This window comes from Arvicola amphibius, chromosome 11, assembly GCF_903992535.2.
Source record: "Arvicola amphibius chromosome 11, mArvAmp1.2, whole genome shotgun sequence".
Taxonomy (NCBI): Eukaryota; Metazoa; Chordata; class Mammalia; order Rodentia; family Cricetidae; genus Arvicola; species Arvicola amphibius.
The window spans coordinates 8299134-8319462 of record NC_052057.2 but is presented as its reverse complement, the minus strand read 5'-3'; the positions used below and the strand labels follow the sequence as shown (position 1 = coordinate 8319462).

At 33.4% G+C, this 20329-nt stretch overlaps 1 protein-coding gene across 3 annotated transcripts in view; it reads left to right on the top strand.

The window, feature by feature from the left end:
- Fstl5 (follistatin like 5) overlaps nt 1–20329 on the top strand; it is a 393360-nt gene that overhangs the window by 44822 nt on the left and 328209 nt on the right. For 2 of the 3 annotated variants that reach the window (XM_038348044.1, XM_038348043.1), the window contains exon 2: nt 2853–2883. In XM_038348044.1, the coding sequence (XP_038203972.1) occupies nt 2853–2883 (31 nt within the window). Of the gene's footprint in view, nt 1–2849; nt 2884–20329 lie in introns of all 3 variants that reach the window. The other variant, XM_038348042.1, reaches the window with a different exon arrangement.

Sequence of the window (20329 nt, the reverse complement as noted above, 5' to 3'; positions counted from 1 at the left end):
CACCCCTCTCGTTCCTGACTTTCTCCCTCATGTTCTCGCTCCTTCTGCTCCTCATCGGGACCTTGGGAGCACCATAGAATCTCCAACTAAAGATTTTTAAAATCTAGAGGAAAACCAAGAACACATGAGGATGTATAAGAAGCAGGAGTTTTCTGGGTATGGTTCCAATATCCTGGGACATAACCTCAAGTACTAATGGGATCATATGAAAAGAAAATTTCTGCAGAGGAAAAGGAATTATCCCAAAGACAGAAACAGACTGGAATGGAAAAACAAAACTTTGCCTGCTGTATATCATATGAGGTTCATAGCTAGTATAAATATAAATATATATATGTATACATAAACACACATATAAAATAGAGCTATAAAAGTCAAAAGTCAAGAAACACATTTTAAATATTTCAATCAGTAAATGAGTTAATAAAATTAACATTCTGTTTTCAAAATATGAAATAGCAATAATCAATGTGAAAAAATATTCAATATTTTTGATAATCAGAGAATTTTAAATTAAAATTACTTTCAAATTTTGACTTATACTACTCAGAATGGCTGTCCATTAAGTAAAAAAAAATAAATGTTGGTGCTAAACAGGGAAAACAGAAACTCTGCATGTGGCTAGTTGGAATTAAAATTAGTTTAGATACAACACAAAAGTGTATAAAGATAGCAGAAAAATGAAAAATATAACTACCACATCAAACACATTGTTTGGGTATATGTACCCAGAATATTAATTAAGAATATCACAGAGATACTTGTATATACATGTTTACTACAAATTTTTAAAATCCCAAATATATGATAACTGCCTAAATGTACAATGCATTAAAATAAACTGATAAAGAAATGTAGTGTACATATACAATAGATTTTAGAGTCATAAGGAAAAACATAATTATGTTTTTTGCAGGAGAATGGATGCAACGGCATAGCATAATACTAAGTGTAATGAGGCAGTTACAGAAACACAAATACTACTTGTTTTCTTACAGTGTTGGATTCAATATTTTATATAGATACATGAAATGATTTATTTATAGTAAATAAAGCTAGAAGCAAGACTGTACTGGAGAAGCCATGGGAATAACAGGAGGGAAGATGAGGAGAAATTTGGTTGACTATGCTCAATGTACATGACAGTCTTGTATAAAATTATGTTTATAAAACCATCCACATGTGAAATGGCTATATAATGATAAAACTACATAAGTATAAAGACTTACATGAAGTTTAACTTATAATCATCTTTCAAATTCACGGCATTAAGTCAACTATTTATAAATAAAGTATATTTATATCAAAATATAATCTACTTTGTATTTTTTAAATTATTTTTATTATCAGTTATTTTATCATAAATATTATAATATATTTTCTTAGGATTCCTATTTCTGTGAAGAAACCCCATGGACGTGGCAACTCTTAAATAGAAAACATTTAATTAGGGGTGGCTTGCAGCTTTAGAGATTTAATCCAGTATCTTCACGGCAGTGCTGGAGAAGGAGCAGAGAGTTCTACATCTTGATGGGCAGGCATCGGAAGCAACTGTAACACTGAGCTTAGTTTGATCATATAGAGTCTTAACACCCACCTCCAGAGTGATAAACTCTTTCCAACAGGGCCACACCTAACTCATAAGGCCACAACTCCTAACATTGCTATTCTCTATAGGACAAGCATTCAAACAAATAGTCTGTGAGAACCATACATTTTCCAACTACCACACATACATATAAATACATAATATTATACATATTTCAAACTACCACACATACATATGTTATACATAAATATATATGTTCCAGAACATAACATATGTATGTGTGGGTATCTAATTTGTTGACAGAGATTATCTTGAGTTTGAGATTTTGTATTAATGTTTGCTCTAATATGTTCCTTTTTATTGGAGCAAAATTTGACTGGCATTCATATATTTCTCTGTCTCTGTCTCTGTCTCTCTCTGTCTCTGTCTCTGTCTCTCTCTCTGTCTCTGTCTCTGTCTCTCTCTCTCTCTATATATATATATATATACATATACAAAGATATCTCCCTATATATAATATATTTGTTATTTTATTAGAGATATGTTTTAAAATTTTTAGATGTGACCCTGAAAATTTAAAGACAATAAATTCTGTTTGAATCTTAATTGAGAAGTTACAGATTACACAATATCTAATTTAAAACTTGAATGAGCTCAATTTTTCAGGTTATTTGCTAATTAATAAAGAGGATGCCAAGTTGATGGATAGGTTTGACTGGAGCAGGTTTTTTTTTTTTTTTTTGGTTTTTTGAGACAGGGTTTCCCTGTAGTTCCTAGAGCCTGTCCTGGAGCTAGCTCTTGTAGACCAGGCTGGCCTCGAACTCAGAGATCCGCCTGCCTCTGCCTCCCGAGTGCTGGTTTAATAGAAAAGAATTGTCAACATTAATACTAAAGTATGACCAATTCTAATTTAAGTTAAACTAAAGATAGTTGAACAGGTTTTTATACCATTTTAGTAAGAGGTTTCTCTAGATTTATTCTTAAATATTTACCATTGCCAACACTTTATGATTAGTTTTTTAGCTGAAATCAAATTATGAAAACATTATTAGGTATATATCGAGATTAAATAAGAATTGGAGAGGCATGAGTAAGTATTATTCACTAGCTATTTATTTATCTGTAGAATGTATGGGCCCCTTAGAGAAACATGCACATAAAGAATTATTATTACTTTGATAGATAATTTCTAAAACTGTGTTTTGAGGTATATGTATAAAAACATTTGGTTCATATTCTCTTGTGTCAAAGTGTCAAAAACATTCTTAAAGATTCTGACATACTTTTGTTTTCATTTCAGCAGGAAAAAAGTCAAGAAAGTTCAAGAATCAAAGGTAAGAAGCAAATATTTTAAAATAATCTTTCAAAGGTGAAAAAATGATGTGATACCATCTTGAATATACAGCTAAAATAAGAATAATTCACAATCTGTAATCCTAAAACTATTTGAGCAGCTGGCAACTCTCTTTGGGCAGCAGACTTCTCTGCTGGAATAGTCTTTTTTTTTTATTTTATAGGATGGTCTGATTATCTCAATATAATTTTTCTTCTGTACATGCTCCAGAAGCAATCCCTGTCCCAACCATTGTCCCTATTTAGCTTTTTGTCACCTCTCTATATTGACAAGTGAATTGTTAAAATACATCCCATAGATTTGTATGTAAAATATAAAGACACTTGTTTATGTGTTTGAATTGGTAATAACAGAGCATGAAATATCTCTACTAAGAAAAAGTAGAATTCACTATAGATGCCTTCTTACTTTTGAAATTTATTGTTTGATACAAGAAGTTACCCTATGGTTGTAGATTTTTAACCTAAGGATTCTTCCTGATAATAATGAGGAAAACCACAGAGTTTTCCTGAGTTAATTCTAATGGCTTTTCTGTTTTTGTGTTGATATTTAGTTTACCTTTGTGATTGCCTGTATTCCTCCACATTCTCTAATTCTCTAACGCATACCAGCCCAATCTTGACCACAGAGGAAAATACAAACATGCTGTTTTCTTCCATACTTCTTCTATAGGAAGAGTTCTTTTTCAGAAATATAAAAATTTAAGCCGGGCGGTGGTGGCGCACGCCTTTAATCCTAGCACTCGGGAGGCAGAGGCAGGCGGATCTCTGTGAGTTCGAGGCCAGCCTGGTCTACAAGAGCTAGTTCCAGGACAGGCTCTAAAAAAAGCTGCAGAGAAACCCTGTCTCGAAAAACAAAAAAAAAAAAAAGAAATATAAAAATTTAAAATTAACAATCATGCAAGCTAGCATGTGTTCCTGACATGGTACAGGGATGCACTCTCCTTAGTGTGTTTAGACAATGATGTTTCCTAAAACCCCTTTAAATCATTAATTTTTTTCTGTGTATGAGTGTTTCGCCTACATGTATGTCTATTCATTATGGATGTAGTACTAGCATATCTAGTACTCATGGATAACAGAAGAGGATTGCAGATCCCTTGTTACTGGAGTTACACATATTTGTGAGCCACCAGGTAGGTGCTGGGAATACAACCAGGTATTCTGGAAGAGCACCTTGTGGTCTAACTAATTAACCAACTCTTAAGGCCAATGCTGTCTTTTGAATAACAATTCCAAATACATTTCTACTTAAAAAATTTTCAGCAACTGTCTACTCCTACAATATTTCTACAATATTTTCTGTCTACAGTAACAAAGAGTAAAAATGGTGTGTGTGATACATTCTGTTCAAGTAGATTATATTAGATTATCAACTGAGCAGTGTTGCAGCCTAATAAATTTTAGCTTTAGAAAGTACAGAATATTTTGTATGTGAAATTATACATATTTAACTTTAAAACACTAATGTTAGTTGAAGGTGTGCACTTATGCAGTGCAAGTATGAATTTCTGCGCTAGGATGTATTCTCTGATATGCATTCAAATGACATGAATTTCTGGCATACTGATTGCACATCTTCCTTCCCCAGTGTATCAGGTTAACATTAAATCATATTTGTAACTCTGTTGTTGAAGCATAAATAAGTTTAGTGAAACATTCTTCTTGATGTTTTATTACCCTGGACATATAAATCACACCATTTCAAATAGAAATTATGTTTTGCAAGCATTGTCTGGGAGCATGTTTTAACAGTATAATAAAATTTTGAGATGATATTTGCCAGCTCTCCCCTTGTTCTTAGATGCCATATGATTCAAAACTAACACACACACAGGATGTTTTTTAATTACTGACATGCATGTAAATGAGAGATGAATTCTGACACTAGAATTCACTTATTTCATCTAGAAAGGACTGCTGTTTCCTTGGGTTTAGGAATAATATCATCTTCTGAAGAATAGGTTTTATAGTGTCAGTATTAGATAAAACAAAAGCAAACAACACAGCATTAAGCCAAAGCTTATCAATAGTTGCTAAATAATTTTAAAAATTAAATAGCTTATGTTTCTTAGAAACTAATCATTGTAATTTATCTTAATAATTTTTACAATGTATTTTCATCTAGTAGTTCCTTTGACTTCCTTATTAATGGCTAATCTCATTTATCCAAACAAGCTTATTATATAGAATTAAGTCCAGATGAGGGATTTAATCAAATTTTCCTGCAGTTGTGCTTCGTTTTGCTCGTAACAAGATAACCAACGTAATGATTCTAACTTAATATTTCCAATGATCCTCAATAAACACATCACAAAGTATTTCAACGAAACTTGATCTCTACTTTCTTTATATACATAGAAGTAAATTTTGAAATGTTTACACACTTATAACTGTGTAACAGACCAATAATTGTAGAACATGATCTTCCTTTGAAATATTATGGAAAATAATATTTTTATATATTCTAAAATTATGTCTTTTTATAATTTAACTGAAAAGTGCATTCTTTTTTATTTTAAGTAGCTTTAATTTATAAGTTTCTATATTTAATCTGTTAGGGGTGAATCTGTATTTAATTTCTAATTTTGGAAATTTACAATTGTTTAAGATAGTCTTTCTTGCTTGAAGTTGAACTGAAGATTGCAGTATGGAAATCATGACAGTGCTGTAAGTTTGAAGGAGCATTGCTGCAGTCAGAGAATTCTAACACTTTCCTAGGGATGTTATGTATAATGTAGCATATCATATCTCTCATTAAAATCTATTAAGTTTTGTGAAAATACTGAGGCAATAATTCATTTTGAATATTTTTCTCTAAAATAAGCAACACAACAAATTAGTTAATATATGCAAATAATTCTCATAGAAGTTCTTAATTTTGTTATTAATTTGCACATGTCAAATTAAAAAATGTTTTTATGGACCATAAAACTGAAACAACATTTTGAATAAGATTTAAATAATTCTGAAATCACAATAATAATCACAAATAACATTCATACCAACTTGACAAAGTTTTAAATTGCTCACTTAGCTTAAAACACCGGTTCAAAGATTTATGGAGAGTTTGCAAGTGTTTAAATGTTGGTGAAAATTTGAATACCATCTTCATCTATGTTCTGTAAGTGGAATGATTAAGTGCCCTTCCACCATGTGAGCCTGTGGCTCTCAGCATAAGCTCTTTTTCTCCTCTTTTTAAATGAACAACTGTGTTGTAATTGAGGAATGGTAGAAATAAAAAGATGCATTTCTTTTGCAACTAGTCTTATTTTGGTTAAACTAATATCCTATTGTAGCACGAATCTAATTGGTCGTAATTAAAAACAAACAAACAAACTCAGAGTCAGATATTGGCGGTGAGAGCTGACAGATTGGAGAAATTGAACAGTCAACTACTAGTTCTGACCTCTATGAAATTCTCAGACCGAATGGGATATCCTGTCTTTACAAGTCCTCAAACTGTATGCTATCTCTACAAAACTCAACGTGAATCCTGAACTCCTGTCTCATCTTGCCTTTTTAGTCCTCTTTCTTTTAGTTTTATCAATTCCTGTCTCCACCTCCCTAGTGCTGGGATTAAAGTTGTAAACCACGTTTTCTTGGCTCGGTTTCTCTTTTAGACAAATTCAATCTTGTGTCACCCATGTGGTCTTGAACTCACAGAGGTCCATCTGCCTATATCTACCAAATGCTGAGAAAAAAGCTGTGTGAAATCAGTGCCTGGTCTCTATGACTAGCAAGTGTGGCTAGCTTTGCACTCTGATCTTCAGGCAAGCTTTATTTGTTAAAGCAAAAACAAAATACCACCACATCCTACAATGAAGAGATATTGAGCCCTAAGTTACTTGCTTTGTAAATGTAATTATTTATTAAATTATTAACAAATTTCAGACACTGTGTTGAAGTATGTGTTTTATTGCATCAATTTACTCATCAATCAAATATTATTAGATAAGGTTTAGTATTTAAAAAGATAAAATATTGAAATATACAAAAATAAATAATTTATATTAATATCATGATATGTGTTTAATTTGAAATAAATCACATTTTGTTTAATCAATTATTAGTTGCACATTGGGAAATATATCATGTTTAATTAGAAATGTTTTTTCTATACTCAAAATTTGAAGATATGGATTTTGTGTTTTCTGTTATTCTTCCATAATGTCGCAGTTACAAATATTGACCAAGTTGTAATTCATATAAATTCTTTTAGGTACTCGGCAATGTAATGAATGAAAACATACACTATACTGAGCAGGTTGATTTTATATATTTAGAAACACACACATATGTATGTAACAATAATGAATATAAAGAGGCCACACATTTGAAAGAGAGGAAGGGAAGAAGAGAAATGGGGAAAAGATATATTTACAATTTAAAAGTAGTATTTTAAATAACAGTAATGCAATGCAGTTTAATCTTAATCTTGTTTAGGTTCTGTGCTGGCAAACTATATCTTGTGGTCCTTGACCTGTAATTTAACTGGTCTATGTACCATTCCCTTTTATGACAAATATTTGCATAATTTATCCCAGTAAAATAATTGACACATCTGATATTGTAAATCTTAGAATTCAGTATGAGCTTTGGATAATTTTATTATGATAAACATCCATCCTGCAAAACATTGCAATCCCCAGTAGGTTCTCTATTAGTTGCTTCTCTTGGTTACAATAAAATATCTCACCAAACACCTGAAGAAATGAAGGGTTTGTTCTGGCTCACAGTTGGATGGTAAATCCATCAGGGTTAGGAGCCATGGCATCTGAAGTGTAAGATCACAATTCCATTTCCAGTCAAGAAGCCGAGAGAGATGAATGTTGATACGTGTGCTGTTTCCTCCTTTTCATTTAGTTCAGGACCCAAGTCCTTGGGATGGTAATATCTACATTTGTGATATGTCCTATTTTGTTTACACAGACAATTCTTCTTAGATATGTGCAGAAACTTACAGCCTATGTGGTTCTAGATCCTGTCAAGTTGACAAAGACTGATACTAATGAAAAATAATAAAAAAGAGAACATAACAGAACTGAAGGTGCTGTGGAAACAGACCCTGAATAGCTATTTATACTTCCTCAGTAACTTAATTGTTCATGAAAAGAAATGGAAACTTGAGATATTTAACTGAGAATTTTCATGACTCAATACATTTTAAACAATACACTAGTCTATCAATACTGACTTTTGCTTTAAAAGAGTCTTTTATTATGAACTTTTAAAAAATGTGAAGTGATTTCCTGCAGAGATTTTATTTTTAAAAATGTATATTGTATTTCAATTTCTTCATCTAACCAATATTTCAATAAGAAACTTAAATTCTATTTGATGTTTTATATATTTAGTGTAAAAAATTATTTCTGTTGCATTAAATAATATCATGAAAGAACATTTTCTGAAATGGTTATGTGGCTGAATGTTTTTGGATTTTGAAGAGTCCTTGTTTTATAGGTCAAAGAAAAAATTCTATGGTCCATTATCCATTTTGCTTTCCTTTCTTCTTTGACACTTCATGGACATTAAGAATGACATTTATTTTCTTAAAAGGAGTATATTATTTTGTGATTTTGGAATATGTATCTATTTTTTGTTTTCCAAGAACTTAGCATTTAATATCACCAATTTTGAATGTTTTGTGAGGTATCTGAGCTTCTTTGAAATAAAGAGAATTACATTTTATATAAAAGGTGATATTATATTTAGTTTTTTATCTCTGCTGTTAACTAAATATCTTTTGTCCAGCTATGGCAGCTTAGGTAAATTGTGATGCAGTTTGTCAAATATGTAATAATTCTCTCCTTTAGAAATTATGATACATTCCTATTTCAGGGCTTTATGTTAATATTTTATAGTCTTACATAACGTGAAAGGTAACTATATATATATATATATATATATATATATATATTAAACTAAAATGGCAACTTGCTAAAATTATTGGTGTATAAATCCCCATGTAAAGGAAAAAATGTAGATGTGGTTCAAATTTGCATCACACCATTGCAAGGTCCCTCCATACTCATGTAGTGTTGCTTACCTCTGCCTAATTACATATTTCATGTGTTTAATTTAATCAATGATCCCTTCCCTTATCACCCACCTTCCAGGAAAGAGCGATCATGATTCACAGCATTAGAGTAATTAGACTCACATTTTTAAAAGGCTTGATTTCTGCTACGTTAATCAATTATTTATCATTTCATGAATCTCTCTGTAGTATGTCTTCTGTTAATGTTAATATACCATAGGGTGCTGGCCTCAGAATAAAATGAGGTAAAGCATTTACCTTTTTGACTCACTGAGTAAAATGATGTTCTGTTAGATTATCTTAGATTATATGAGTTATTACCCACATGTTATTAAATGTGTCATTGGCATTTTAAATATAATCAACTCTATTATGTATAATAATCCAATAATCTTTTATAGCAAATGTTTTTGAGTACTTTATAATTTTTTAGAGAATCCTGTTTTATATACAATGGTTAAAACAAAACTCCAATTAAAAAATACACACAACGAAAAATCCAGTCTTAGCAACCTTTCTGTTTTTTCATTATTTGAACTATTCTGTTGCACATTTGTAGAAATCGAATCTACTAATGATTAGAAAGTTTGAGGTCCTAATAACTAAAGTTATTCATGACTTTTAGACTAACTTTATGCCTATGTCACAACAAAACCACAGTTATCACAGCAAAGGAAATGAGAGATAGCTTATTCAGGTCCTAAATATGAGTGGCCATGGCCCAGAAATATAGATTCATATTTATTCAAGTCCTATATTCCACAATGGACATAAAACTACATGGGATTTTGTTAGTTAGAGAATAAAATATAGACATAAACCAAAGTGTTTACCAAAGGGGGCCACAGAAAATACAGGAACCTCTGCTTTGTGTTTGTTTGATATTATATCTGACGACATGTTTAGCTTTGGAGTTGGGAACAGCTACTGGCTTGCTAATTGTTCATTGGAAGACTTTGATAGTCACAGATGGTAAGGACATACACAGGTGTGGGAAATGGAAGGCTTTCGAAAGTAAATAAAAAGAACCTCAGGGCATTTGGTTCTGTTCTTCAGCAAAGCACATTGTATCATATAATCTTGAAGTTCAGTCATGAGTTTCCCAATGGACTGCAAAGATATCTTAGGTATCTGCATGTGTAACAAATAAGTCTCATAGTTTTGTGCAGGTTGATTGTGATGGTTACCTTTAACTGACTACCACCGCACTTTGGAATCACCTGTTTTGAGAGTCTCACTGAGAAACTACACAGATTAAATCGATTTGTTGTCATTTTATGGCAAGATTATGGTCAATACATTAATTGAGTAGGGAAGACCTGCGCACTATGAGTGGCACCTTTTCTTGGACAGGGAATTTGAGCAGTGCATGTATAACATCTTCTTAGCTTTGACCGTGGATGTAATGGGATTGTTGCTTCACTTTACTGCCCTACCAAATGATGGAATATAAGCTGGAGCTGTGAACCAAATGACCCCCTTTTCTCTTTAGTTTCTTTTGTCAGGGAATTTTATCATAGCAACAGAATGCAAAACTATGACCCTGGAGGGAAAGATGAGGTTCTCTCATCAGAGAAAAGATCCATTTCATTAGCTATGGCCAAACAGAATGATGAAAAGCAGGAGAGTCAATGCCTTGCCATTTTGCTACACTCAGATCAGGAAGCTCAACTTTTAAACAGCCAGAAAGCTTACTTGTTGGGATGTAAGAATGCTATACACTGACAAGTAACTTTTATTGACTATCCATGTATCTATCTAAATGTTTTTTATGTGAAATAAAAAATTTTATGTATTTCGATACTTTGAATATCAATTATCCCCCACACATCTACAAGTGAAAGGTTTAGTCCTAGGAAAGATGCTACTGAAAGGTAGTAGGACATGTCATGTATTCAAGCAGAGGAATGTATTTCGGGAATTGGAGGCATGCCATCAGAGGGAACTACAGGGCCCTAGTACTTTATATTTATCTTCTCTTCTCTAGATCAATATTTCTCCACCACTTTCCTATCATGATATGTACCCTCACTCTAGCTCAAAACCTAGTGACTTATCAGTCCCTCGCCAACTGGAATCTATAAAAGCGTAAGCCCAAATACTCCCCTTTACTTTCTAAGTTGATTATATTGGAATTTTATTATAAAAATAGAAATCTGATGGGACTGGGCTCTACCAGTCTGCATTTTCATTGGTTTTGGTTTATTACAATAATCTCATCTTTTGTAACTGCTTTACTGTAAGCTGACCAAGGATGATACCAGTAGGCATTTCTAAATGAATAGGGGAAAGCTCAGGAGGCCTCAACCCTACATATAGATCTATATACAACTAAGAAATATTGAGAATTAGAGAAATTGTATTCTTCAGTGAAGAGCACAGTGACTGAGACTGTTTATCCAAAATGAAGTCATCATCCATGAAAACAACATACAAGTGCCATTATGCAGACTGAGAAGGCTATATTTAGGAATACATATGTGTGTATATATATATATATACATACATACATACATATACATCTGTAATAACAATCAATGTAAAGGAGAGCATGACTTTGAAAGAGAACATGGAGAGTATATGGGGAAGAAAAGGAAAGGAGAAATGATATAATTATGATTTCAAAAGTTAAAAAAGAAATTTAGCACACAAATTTTTATAGATTCTCAAATACATTCCTGTTTTTTAAAACCTGGTACAGGCTTTGAGATGGAATTGGTTAACAACCCTTCTAAGAGCAGTTAGCATGCTGTTCTTTTCACAGGTTTCTCAGCCACAGGAACCAGAAACCACTTGCATGGAGTCCTTTGGAGTTGGCCTTGTTGGTGTGGTTTAAGTTTCTCCTATCAGAGTCAGAGAAGCAGGATCTTCTATGGAATCACCGTGGAATAAAAACATATTTAAGTAGAACGGTTGTTTTCAGAGGCAATGAGGAGTCAAAGTGGATCTGAAAGTCAGCACGTAAAAGGACAGCTTCCTTGTGTGTTCCATCCCTGTAATGCAGAGGCAGCAGAGCATTGGAAGAACAGTTCTCTAGTGACTTTTTCAGTCAGATTTTAACCCATCCATATTTAATGTTTTCTCTACTCATTAGTAAGTGTCTTCTATGTTAATTAAGTAGTGTAAGCTCTCTTGGTTATGGCTTGGGGTCTTAATCAAATCATAATTACATTCTATGCCTATAGCTAGAAGCAATTCAGTAGGGAAAAAGAAAAGGATAAATTAATGGTGATAACTAAAATTTCCTAATATAATGTGCTTAGCCTTGAGACCATATCCAGAAACACCTAAAATGGACCAGTATGTGTGTGTGTGTGTGTGTGTGTGTGTGTGTGTGTGCGTGTGTGTGTGTTGTGTGCCTGTGGGAGATATGAAATGGGAAGGCTGTACAAGGAAAGTGATTGAAGAATGTGTTATAATTATCTTTTAATTAAAGTGTATTAAAATAAAAAAATAAAAAAAATGGAAATCCTTTGGTTGTTGGGGAAAACTCCAGAAAGCAAGCTCACCTACAAGGCCCCTGTAAACAAGCAGTAGCAATTCAGTTTCCAGGTATGGGGAAGAATAAGATTGCCCAGTTCATCATTGGAACAAATGTAAGAAACTGTAAAGTCAGACACAGCAGTGGTTCACACATGTCTTTCTTTTAAACTTTAAAGCTGATTATCAGTCTGTGTAAACACAGCAATGCTTACTAGAATACAGTAATCATCCAAAGACAAAACCAGTCTAGGTTAGTGATCCTTGAAAACTTGTCCATGGCACAGGAAAGTTAGCTTTGCCACAGAGCCCTTAAACCACCTCTAAAGATCAGCTCTCTGCTTTGAGTCAAGGGTCTTGCCTTTCTATAAGACTGTACATCTCAACTTCTCTCATATTGTTCTACACATAACGCTGTGTATCTTATACTATCAAGACAACTGAATATTATTCACCTAAAAAGGGAAGCAGTGCAGGTACTAGATACAGTCAGAGGGCCAGCATGAGAAAATTCTGTGATATTATTTCCTGGGGAGAGACTAAGCCAAGAACAAAATATAGGCCTCAGTTTCTCTGGGACTGCTTCCTTGTGAGGACAGGGCAGCCCCAGGAGCAGAGTTCAAGACTGACTGAAGGAAGTCAGAATCTATGAAGTCTGGGAGACTAATTGATGAGGCTTTGACATAAGTGGGAAGAACAGATGAAGAAAGTTGGGAGATGTAGGCAATTTAGCATTAGTAGAAGCTCAGTAATGGGGTATGTTTAGGAGGATTACATGGGATTCATTTGGTAAACATGGGGGTCGCAATGTTGTATGAACATGTGTTGTGCATTCATTATGCTGTTTCTGTCTTCACCGTTCTGCAGCTCCCATGCTCAACTACTTGTATTATTTAGCTTAATCACTAAAAGGCATGCTGGGAGTGAGAAAACTCAGAAATGTCTGAGAAACCCAGAAAAACCTCTTAGTTTTCCTGCTGGTTGTCTTATTTAAATTACTCCTCAAATGTCAGTAGAAACTAGGTGTGGACAGAATCTGCTGCAAATCTAACATAGTTTCTGCATCCTAGGGCCATCTCATAGGATAGGCATAGATAACGTTAATCATATTTTCATTGTGTTGTAATAAAACCTAGAAATATCAACTATCGTTTTATCACAGGAAAAGCTTTTACAGTATTTTGTGTCTCCTAGCTCTTAGGTAGAGCTGCAGCAGTTTGCTGTGTCACAGTCATTCCATGGCTGAGCTATGTGACTCTGGATGTTTGTAAGTTCGATGCCAGAAAAAAAAAAAAAAAAAAAAAAAAAAAAAAAAAAAAAAAAAAAAAAAAAAAAAGCAAGGGCAAAGGATTAGAACAGGGAGTCAGCATGAAGGCAAGGCTCTCCCTTGAAAATGAGATATTCAGATTTTATTCCTCTCCATATTCCTAAGGAAATGCACTTTGGAGTCTTTGGCTTCTCTGAGCATGCTCAATTTCTAATGTAAGCTGCTGGGGCCGGGCATGCTCAATTAAAATCAGAGCACATGAAGAAAAAGTAGCAGACTGGAATCGTTCTCCACACTTACCATCATTATATCTTAGTGTTTTCTCTCCCAGGATTTTTTTCCCTTTTTTTGCTTACAATAAATAGATAAAAGAAATAAAATGATTTTTAAAAAGTGACCCTGACTATGTAGGATTGTAAATCTGGAATGCAAGTAAACTATTTACTTGTTAGACATGGTGAGACCTATTTTAAAACATTTTGGTGAAACTATAATCTAATGGTTTATAAAAGATGAAGGCAAAATTGTGTACAAATTATGTTTCTATTTTTACATAAGGAATTAGTCTTTGCTGAATATTAATACTGTAAGATAGCTTGTTCAGTTTTTCCCAGCTCTGATTTTATAATTGTCACGTTGCATAAAAATATGGTAGAGAGAGAGTGAAGTGTATCAGAGGTCTGTTAGATCAAAGAGGCTTTAGCTGTTGCTAATCTCAGAAATCAGGCCAGGCCTCTCTGTACCTCTTAGGCTCCAGCTATGAAAGCCAGAGAGCATAGTTCTCAATGGGAAGTGAGGTGTATCAAACCAAGCCCGTCTGCCTTAGAGCTAAAAGAAATTTAATTATACTCCCATCAGTTCCCTTGTCTTGTTGGCCTGGACATCATATCTCTGAACATTCTTTCTTATGCAGATTTTACCATCAGGTGTTCTGTAGTGCTTGCCTCACTTATTCGTATTTTAAGCTATTACTCTCAATAAGGTTCCTCTTCATGGTTTGGGTATTAAGTCCCTGTCTCTTATTAAGACCACTTATATTTAATGTCTCTGATATGAAGTGCTATCTCAGACTTCAAGGCATAATCTTGACCCCATAATTATGAGGCTCTCTCTCTCCTAACAAGGCTAATTGTGAAGGCTAAATATCTGTTATGCTCTTTTAACTAACACTCTTCCAGTTTCTTTGATATAATAAAGCATTTAAGAAATTGTTAGGAATTCTGTCCTAATCTCAAATTCATTTAATTATATTTTCACAAAACTCCATTTGGCATCTCATGAAGCATTTTCTCTTTCTTTCTTTCTTTCTTTCTTTCTTTCTTTCTTTCTTTCTTTCTTTCTTTCTTTCTTTCTTTCTTTGTGGCAGGATTTCTCTGTGTATCATTGACTGTCTTAGATTTTGTTCTGTAGACCAGAGGGGCATTGAACTCACAAAAATCTTCCTGTTTCTGCCTCCTGAGTGGTGGAATTAAACACATGTGATTTTAAAAATAAAACATTCTAATATAATACAATTCAAAGATATGCTAATTTAGTACTTATATACTCAGTATATAAACTCTTAGGAGAGTATACACAGATTGGGTGTTGAAATGCGTAAAACTGTCATAAAACCCAATCAAGTTATTTAAACCTGAGCCAAATCCCTTAATAAATATCTATAAAAAGTAAAAATATAAAAGAAATCCTCTCAGTTTTCCACAAATATAAGCTATAATTTTATCATATACATACTTCATTAGCCTGATATATGTTCATTTTGTTATGATTTTCTTCGGAAATTTTATGGTGAAGGAAGCTGAACTTTATCAGTTGCTTTCCTGTGTCTATCAGTTGGTTATGTGATTTTGTTTTTATTCTTACACTGAATTATTTATACTGAAATAAGATTATCTTAAACACATGCTTATCACCTAACATTTCCATTCTACCACTTAATATTAACCTAATAAAAATAATAATATTTATTTATGAAAAATATTTTATATAAATCTTTATTGGAGCATTTATCATTAGAGATACTGGAAAAGATATAAAATTTCCATCAAGTGAAGAATTTGTTTTAAACATGAATAGAATAATACATTATTGTGTAATAAAAAGGAAAACAATGAAAGGTGGATGATTTGTATGATATGAAGAAAAATAACTTTGATTGTGCATTTCCGTACACCATTGACTGTTGCATTCTTTGAAACCCATTTTCTTTTGCTTTCCGTGAGACTTGGATTGGATTTTTTGAGTTGATGAACTAATTTACAATGTGCACAGGAAGAAACTGAAAATACAAAATATGACAAAAATTTGATGAACTATAGGAATAAAACCAATCTGTTTTCTTGGATCTACCTGGCTCGTTTCATTTATGCCATGTGTTGTCTGCTAGCCATGAATTAATGCTTCTAACTTTTATTAATGATATATAGCTGTATAGCTTCCTATTAAATAATGTCTGCTTGTAACATAAAGGGCAGTCCTTGCATCGCCTCGAAATGTGAATCCAAGCGTGCTTTCCACACAGCGTGTGGTTATGATTATGACCCTTTGCATTGTGCATCCTTCTGCTGGGACGATTGTCATATTCGTGTTGTGCTTCTGGCTCCTCACAAAACCGTTGCATTTCATTAACACTTAAGGTCATAACCTCGTTCTGAGTGTACTCCTTTGCCCTGCTTCTCCGTCTGAGCATATGATTAAAAATAATATCAGACTTGTGATGAGATACTACAGTGAAGTCTAAATTAAACCTTACTAAAACACTACTGCTAACAATTATGCTGGACACATACATATTGCATTAATTTTCATGGGTCAGATTAACAAGGCTGTGTGCCACGTCTGCGTCAAAGGCAGATGAGAGTGTCAGTTCTGATTGTGAAAGGGATGATACTTCTAAGAGGCCTTACCATGCACATCTATTAGGAACTAGTAGTTTGTTTATATCTAATGAAGTTTCTCCTTATAAAGATAAACAGGAAAGTACTCTTCTATGACAACAAAATAAAATCTTTAAAAACTACTTTATTTTTTACATAAAGTGTGTGTGTGTGTGTGTGTGTGTGTGTGTGTGTGTGTGTGTGTGTGTTAGCATGCTTCTTCACACATTGGAAGTTTCTCCCTCCACTGTGTGACTGCTGAGGACCAAACCCAGGTCTTCAGACAAGCACCTTTACTTAATGAGCTATTTCCCATGCTTCAAATCAAACATCTTCATGCAAGTTAAATAGAGGAACAAATGCTGTGCCTAAATTGCTTTTTGGGAGACAAAATACTTTTAATAAAAATTGCATAATGTAAATTATTATCTTTAAAAAGCTGCAATTTAAGCTGGTTTGGCAACTCATCTCTGATAGAACAAAAAAATTACTCAAAAACATTAAAAGGCATTAAAGATCTGCAACTTTCTACCAGGTTTATTGTGCTTTAGGTAAAGTCTGTTTCATTGACAGATGAAAATTATATTTAATGACTTCTTTCTTTTTCCTGATTAACATGAAATACTTCACGGCAATCGTGCCTTTGTGTCTGAAGAGAAACTTCTTGTTAGACAGTTGCAATATTCTGAAGAGCTGCAAGAGTAACTCACAGTCTCCAGATTGTAGATCTTTAAAAACATGGTTTTATATCAAAACATGCAGAACCAGATAACCATTTTGTATTAAATGATACTCATTCTGAACGAAAATGAAGGGCTTCTAAGCATTTTAAACTAAATAAGTAATAATTAAAATAAAAACATTAAAACAATAAGTTTAATCCTAACTTGTCATACCATCATTTATTTTGGGAATGGATTGTTACTGTGATTATGAATTATTTATACTATTTTTTTACTATATGTTTCAAATTTATAGAGATCAAAATAAACAATAATTAAGAATTGTGGTACATAAGCGACCCCAAAAATGCTACCAAAGAACTCCTACAGCTGATAAACACCTTTAGTAATGTGGCAGGATACAAGATCAACTCCAAAAAATCAGTTGCCCTCCTATACACAAAGGATAAAGAAAGAGAGAGGGAAATCAGAGAAACATCACCTTTCACGATAGCCACAAATAGCATAAAATATCTTGGGGTAACTCTAACCAAGGAAGTGAAAGATCTATTTGACAAGAACTTTAAGTCTTTGAAGAAAGAAATTGAAGAGGATACCAAAAATGGAAGGATCTCCTTTGCTCTTGGATTGGGAAGATCAACATAGTAAAAATGGCAATTCTACCAAAAGCAAATCTATAGATTCAATGCAATCCCCATCAAAATCCCAAGAAAATTCTTCACAGACCTTGAGAGAACAATAATCAACTTTATATGGAAAAACAAAAAACCCAGTATAGCCAAAACAATCTTATACAATAAAGGAACTTCTGGAGGCATTGCCATCCCTGACTTCAAACTCTATTACAGAGCTACAGTATTGAAAACAGCTTGGTATTGGCATAAAAACAGAGAGGTCGACCAATTGAATCAAATAGAAGACCCGGATATTAACCCACAAACAAAGGAAGAATTTTTTCAATGGAAGGTCCCTCTTCCTAGATAACCCTGTCTGGTGCATGCTGATAAAATTTTTAACCAACAAGTTTTTCATAATTCCTATTGAAAGCATATTATAAGCATATAATATAGAATGAACCAGTTCAGTAAAAGAATATGAATTAACTGTTTCAGTGTAATGTGTAGCCAATCAATTGACAGCATACCAATGAGCTCATAAAATTCTTTTATACACTTCAGTGTCTCTTGTAGTCTGGTTATTACTCACTTCAAGGATTGACAACATTCATGAATTATGATGCTAGCTTAACTTTGAGTTTTAGTTGTAATAAGCAGAAATGGAGCCGGGCGGTGGTGGCGCACGCCTTTAATCCCAGCACTTGGGAGGCAGAGGCAGGCGGATCTCTGAGTTCGAGGCCAGCCTGGTCTACAACAGCTAGTTCCAGGACAGGCTCTAGAAACTACAGGGAAACCCTGCCTCGAAAAAAAAAATAAGCAGAAATGGAATCTTTTAACACGTATTATTCTGTGGCCATAATTTAGTGATTTTTATATATGTTTATTAAAGCTATGTTTTCTTGATTTTCATGACTCTGTAGCAGTCCCTTTTATAAGGAAACCATAACACATTTACCACTGACCTGTTCAGAAGTATTTGTCACTTAAAGGGCAGGGATTTATCTCTTGAGTCTATACTGTTTTTGCCATGTGGGCGGCAAAAATGTACCAAAGGTACAAAGAGTAAAGTTATTAAAATGCACTTCAAGACAGCAGCAAGTTCCTAGGGAGAGAATATCATGGCTGAGAGTGAAGGAAAAATATTTTTGCAGTTAGAAAGTTACTTGATATTTTCCTTGTGAACAATTTTTTAGGGTTCTGTAGTTGAGTAGAAAATAGAGTCCTTTGTTACTTTGTAGTAAGTTTTACAATAGATGTTGTTTTTCTTAGAACTGGTTGTTTGTGTAGTCAACATTCACTTCTAAGTTAGATTTTGATGCCTGTGCCGACATGGACTAAAGACAAATGACCATAAACTGATTGTTAAAATCTGAGGATTTTGCAAATATTTTTAGCTTTTTGCCTGTCAACTTTTATAAACTCTCCTTCCCTACTTTTTGAATAGTTGGGTAATACTGCAGTCTTTGCAAAGTTAACATGGGAGGGTGATACATGTAACCACAATGTACATTTTACCAAATTCAGAAAGAGATCCGAGTCTTCAACAAAATAATAATAACAACAACCGAATTCCTGGAAATCACACAAAAATCTGTTTATTTTATTTTAAAGAATATTGATTTTGTAAAATAATTTAGTATAAGTAGCAATTAAACATGCTGTAGTTTTTTGCCGTCCTTCTCAATTAATAGCCTCAGTACAATGAACAGCAGTTACTTTATCTCCTTCCTTTTCTTTATAGCAACTTATATGTTACCAAGAATTGATGATTTTCATAGAACAATGAAACTGCCTCTTGAATCAATTAGTACTTGACTGTGTGCTAAAGCTGAGCTAATCTGTCCAGAAGTCAGAACAACTCAACGAAGAAGTATGAAGTGTGAGCAGCAAACGTGACTTAGCATTGAACTAAAAAGTCTCATTACTGATGAGATCATTTAAATACTGAGCAATCCCTGCTCAGTACAAGAGTATTTCATTGGCTTGGTCACTAGACGTTGTCAGAAAAAAAAATAGACTACAGGTTTAATGAATTCCAAACAGCTTATTGTCTTTGTGATATAGAACAGACTCCATGGAAAAGCATTGTTAAACCAAAAGTAAGGCAGCACACACACACACACACACACACACACACACACACACACGTGCACGCGTGCTCGTAAGAATAATTTTGCTGTCTTTTTAAAAGGTATTTAGAACAATAGATAGTACTAGAATTTAGATAATGTGCTGCCCTTTTTTACTAAAGAAATAATATTTGTTGTTGGATAGATTACTCAGCAATTAAGATTGCTTGCTGTTCTTCCACAAACCTGAATTCCTCTCCAAGCACCTACACCTGGCAGTTCACAATCACCTATCAATCTAGCTCCAAAGGCTAACACATTTTCTGCTGGCCTCCGCAGCCGCCTTTACACCTGTGACAGATACATACAGGCACACACACATACACATACATGCA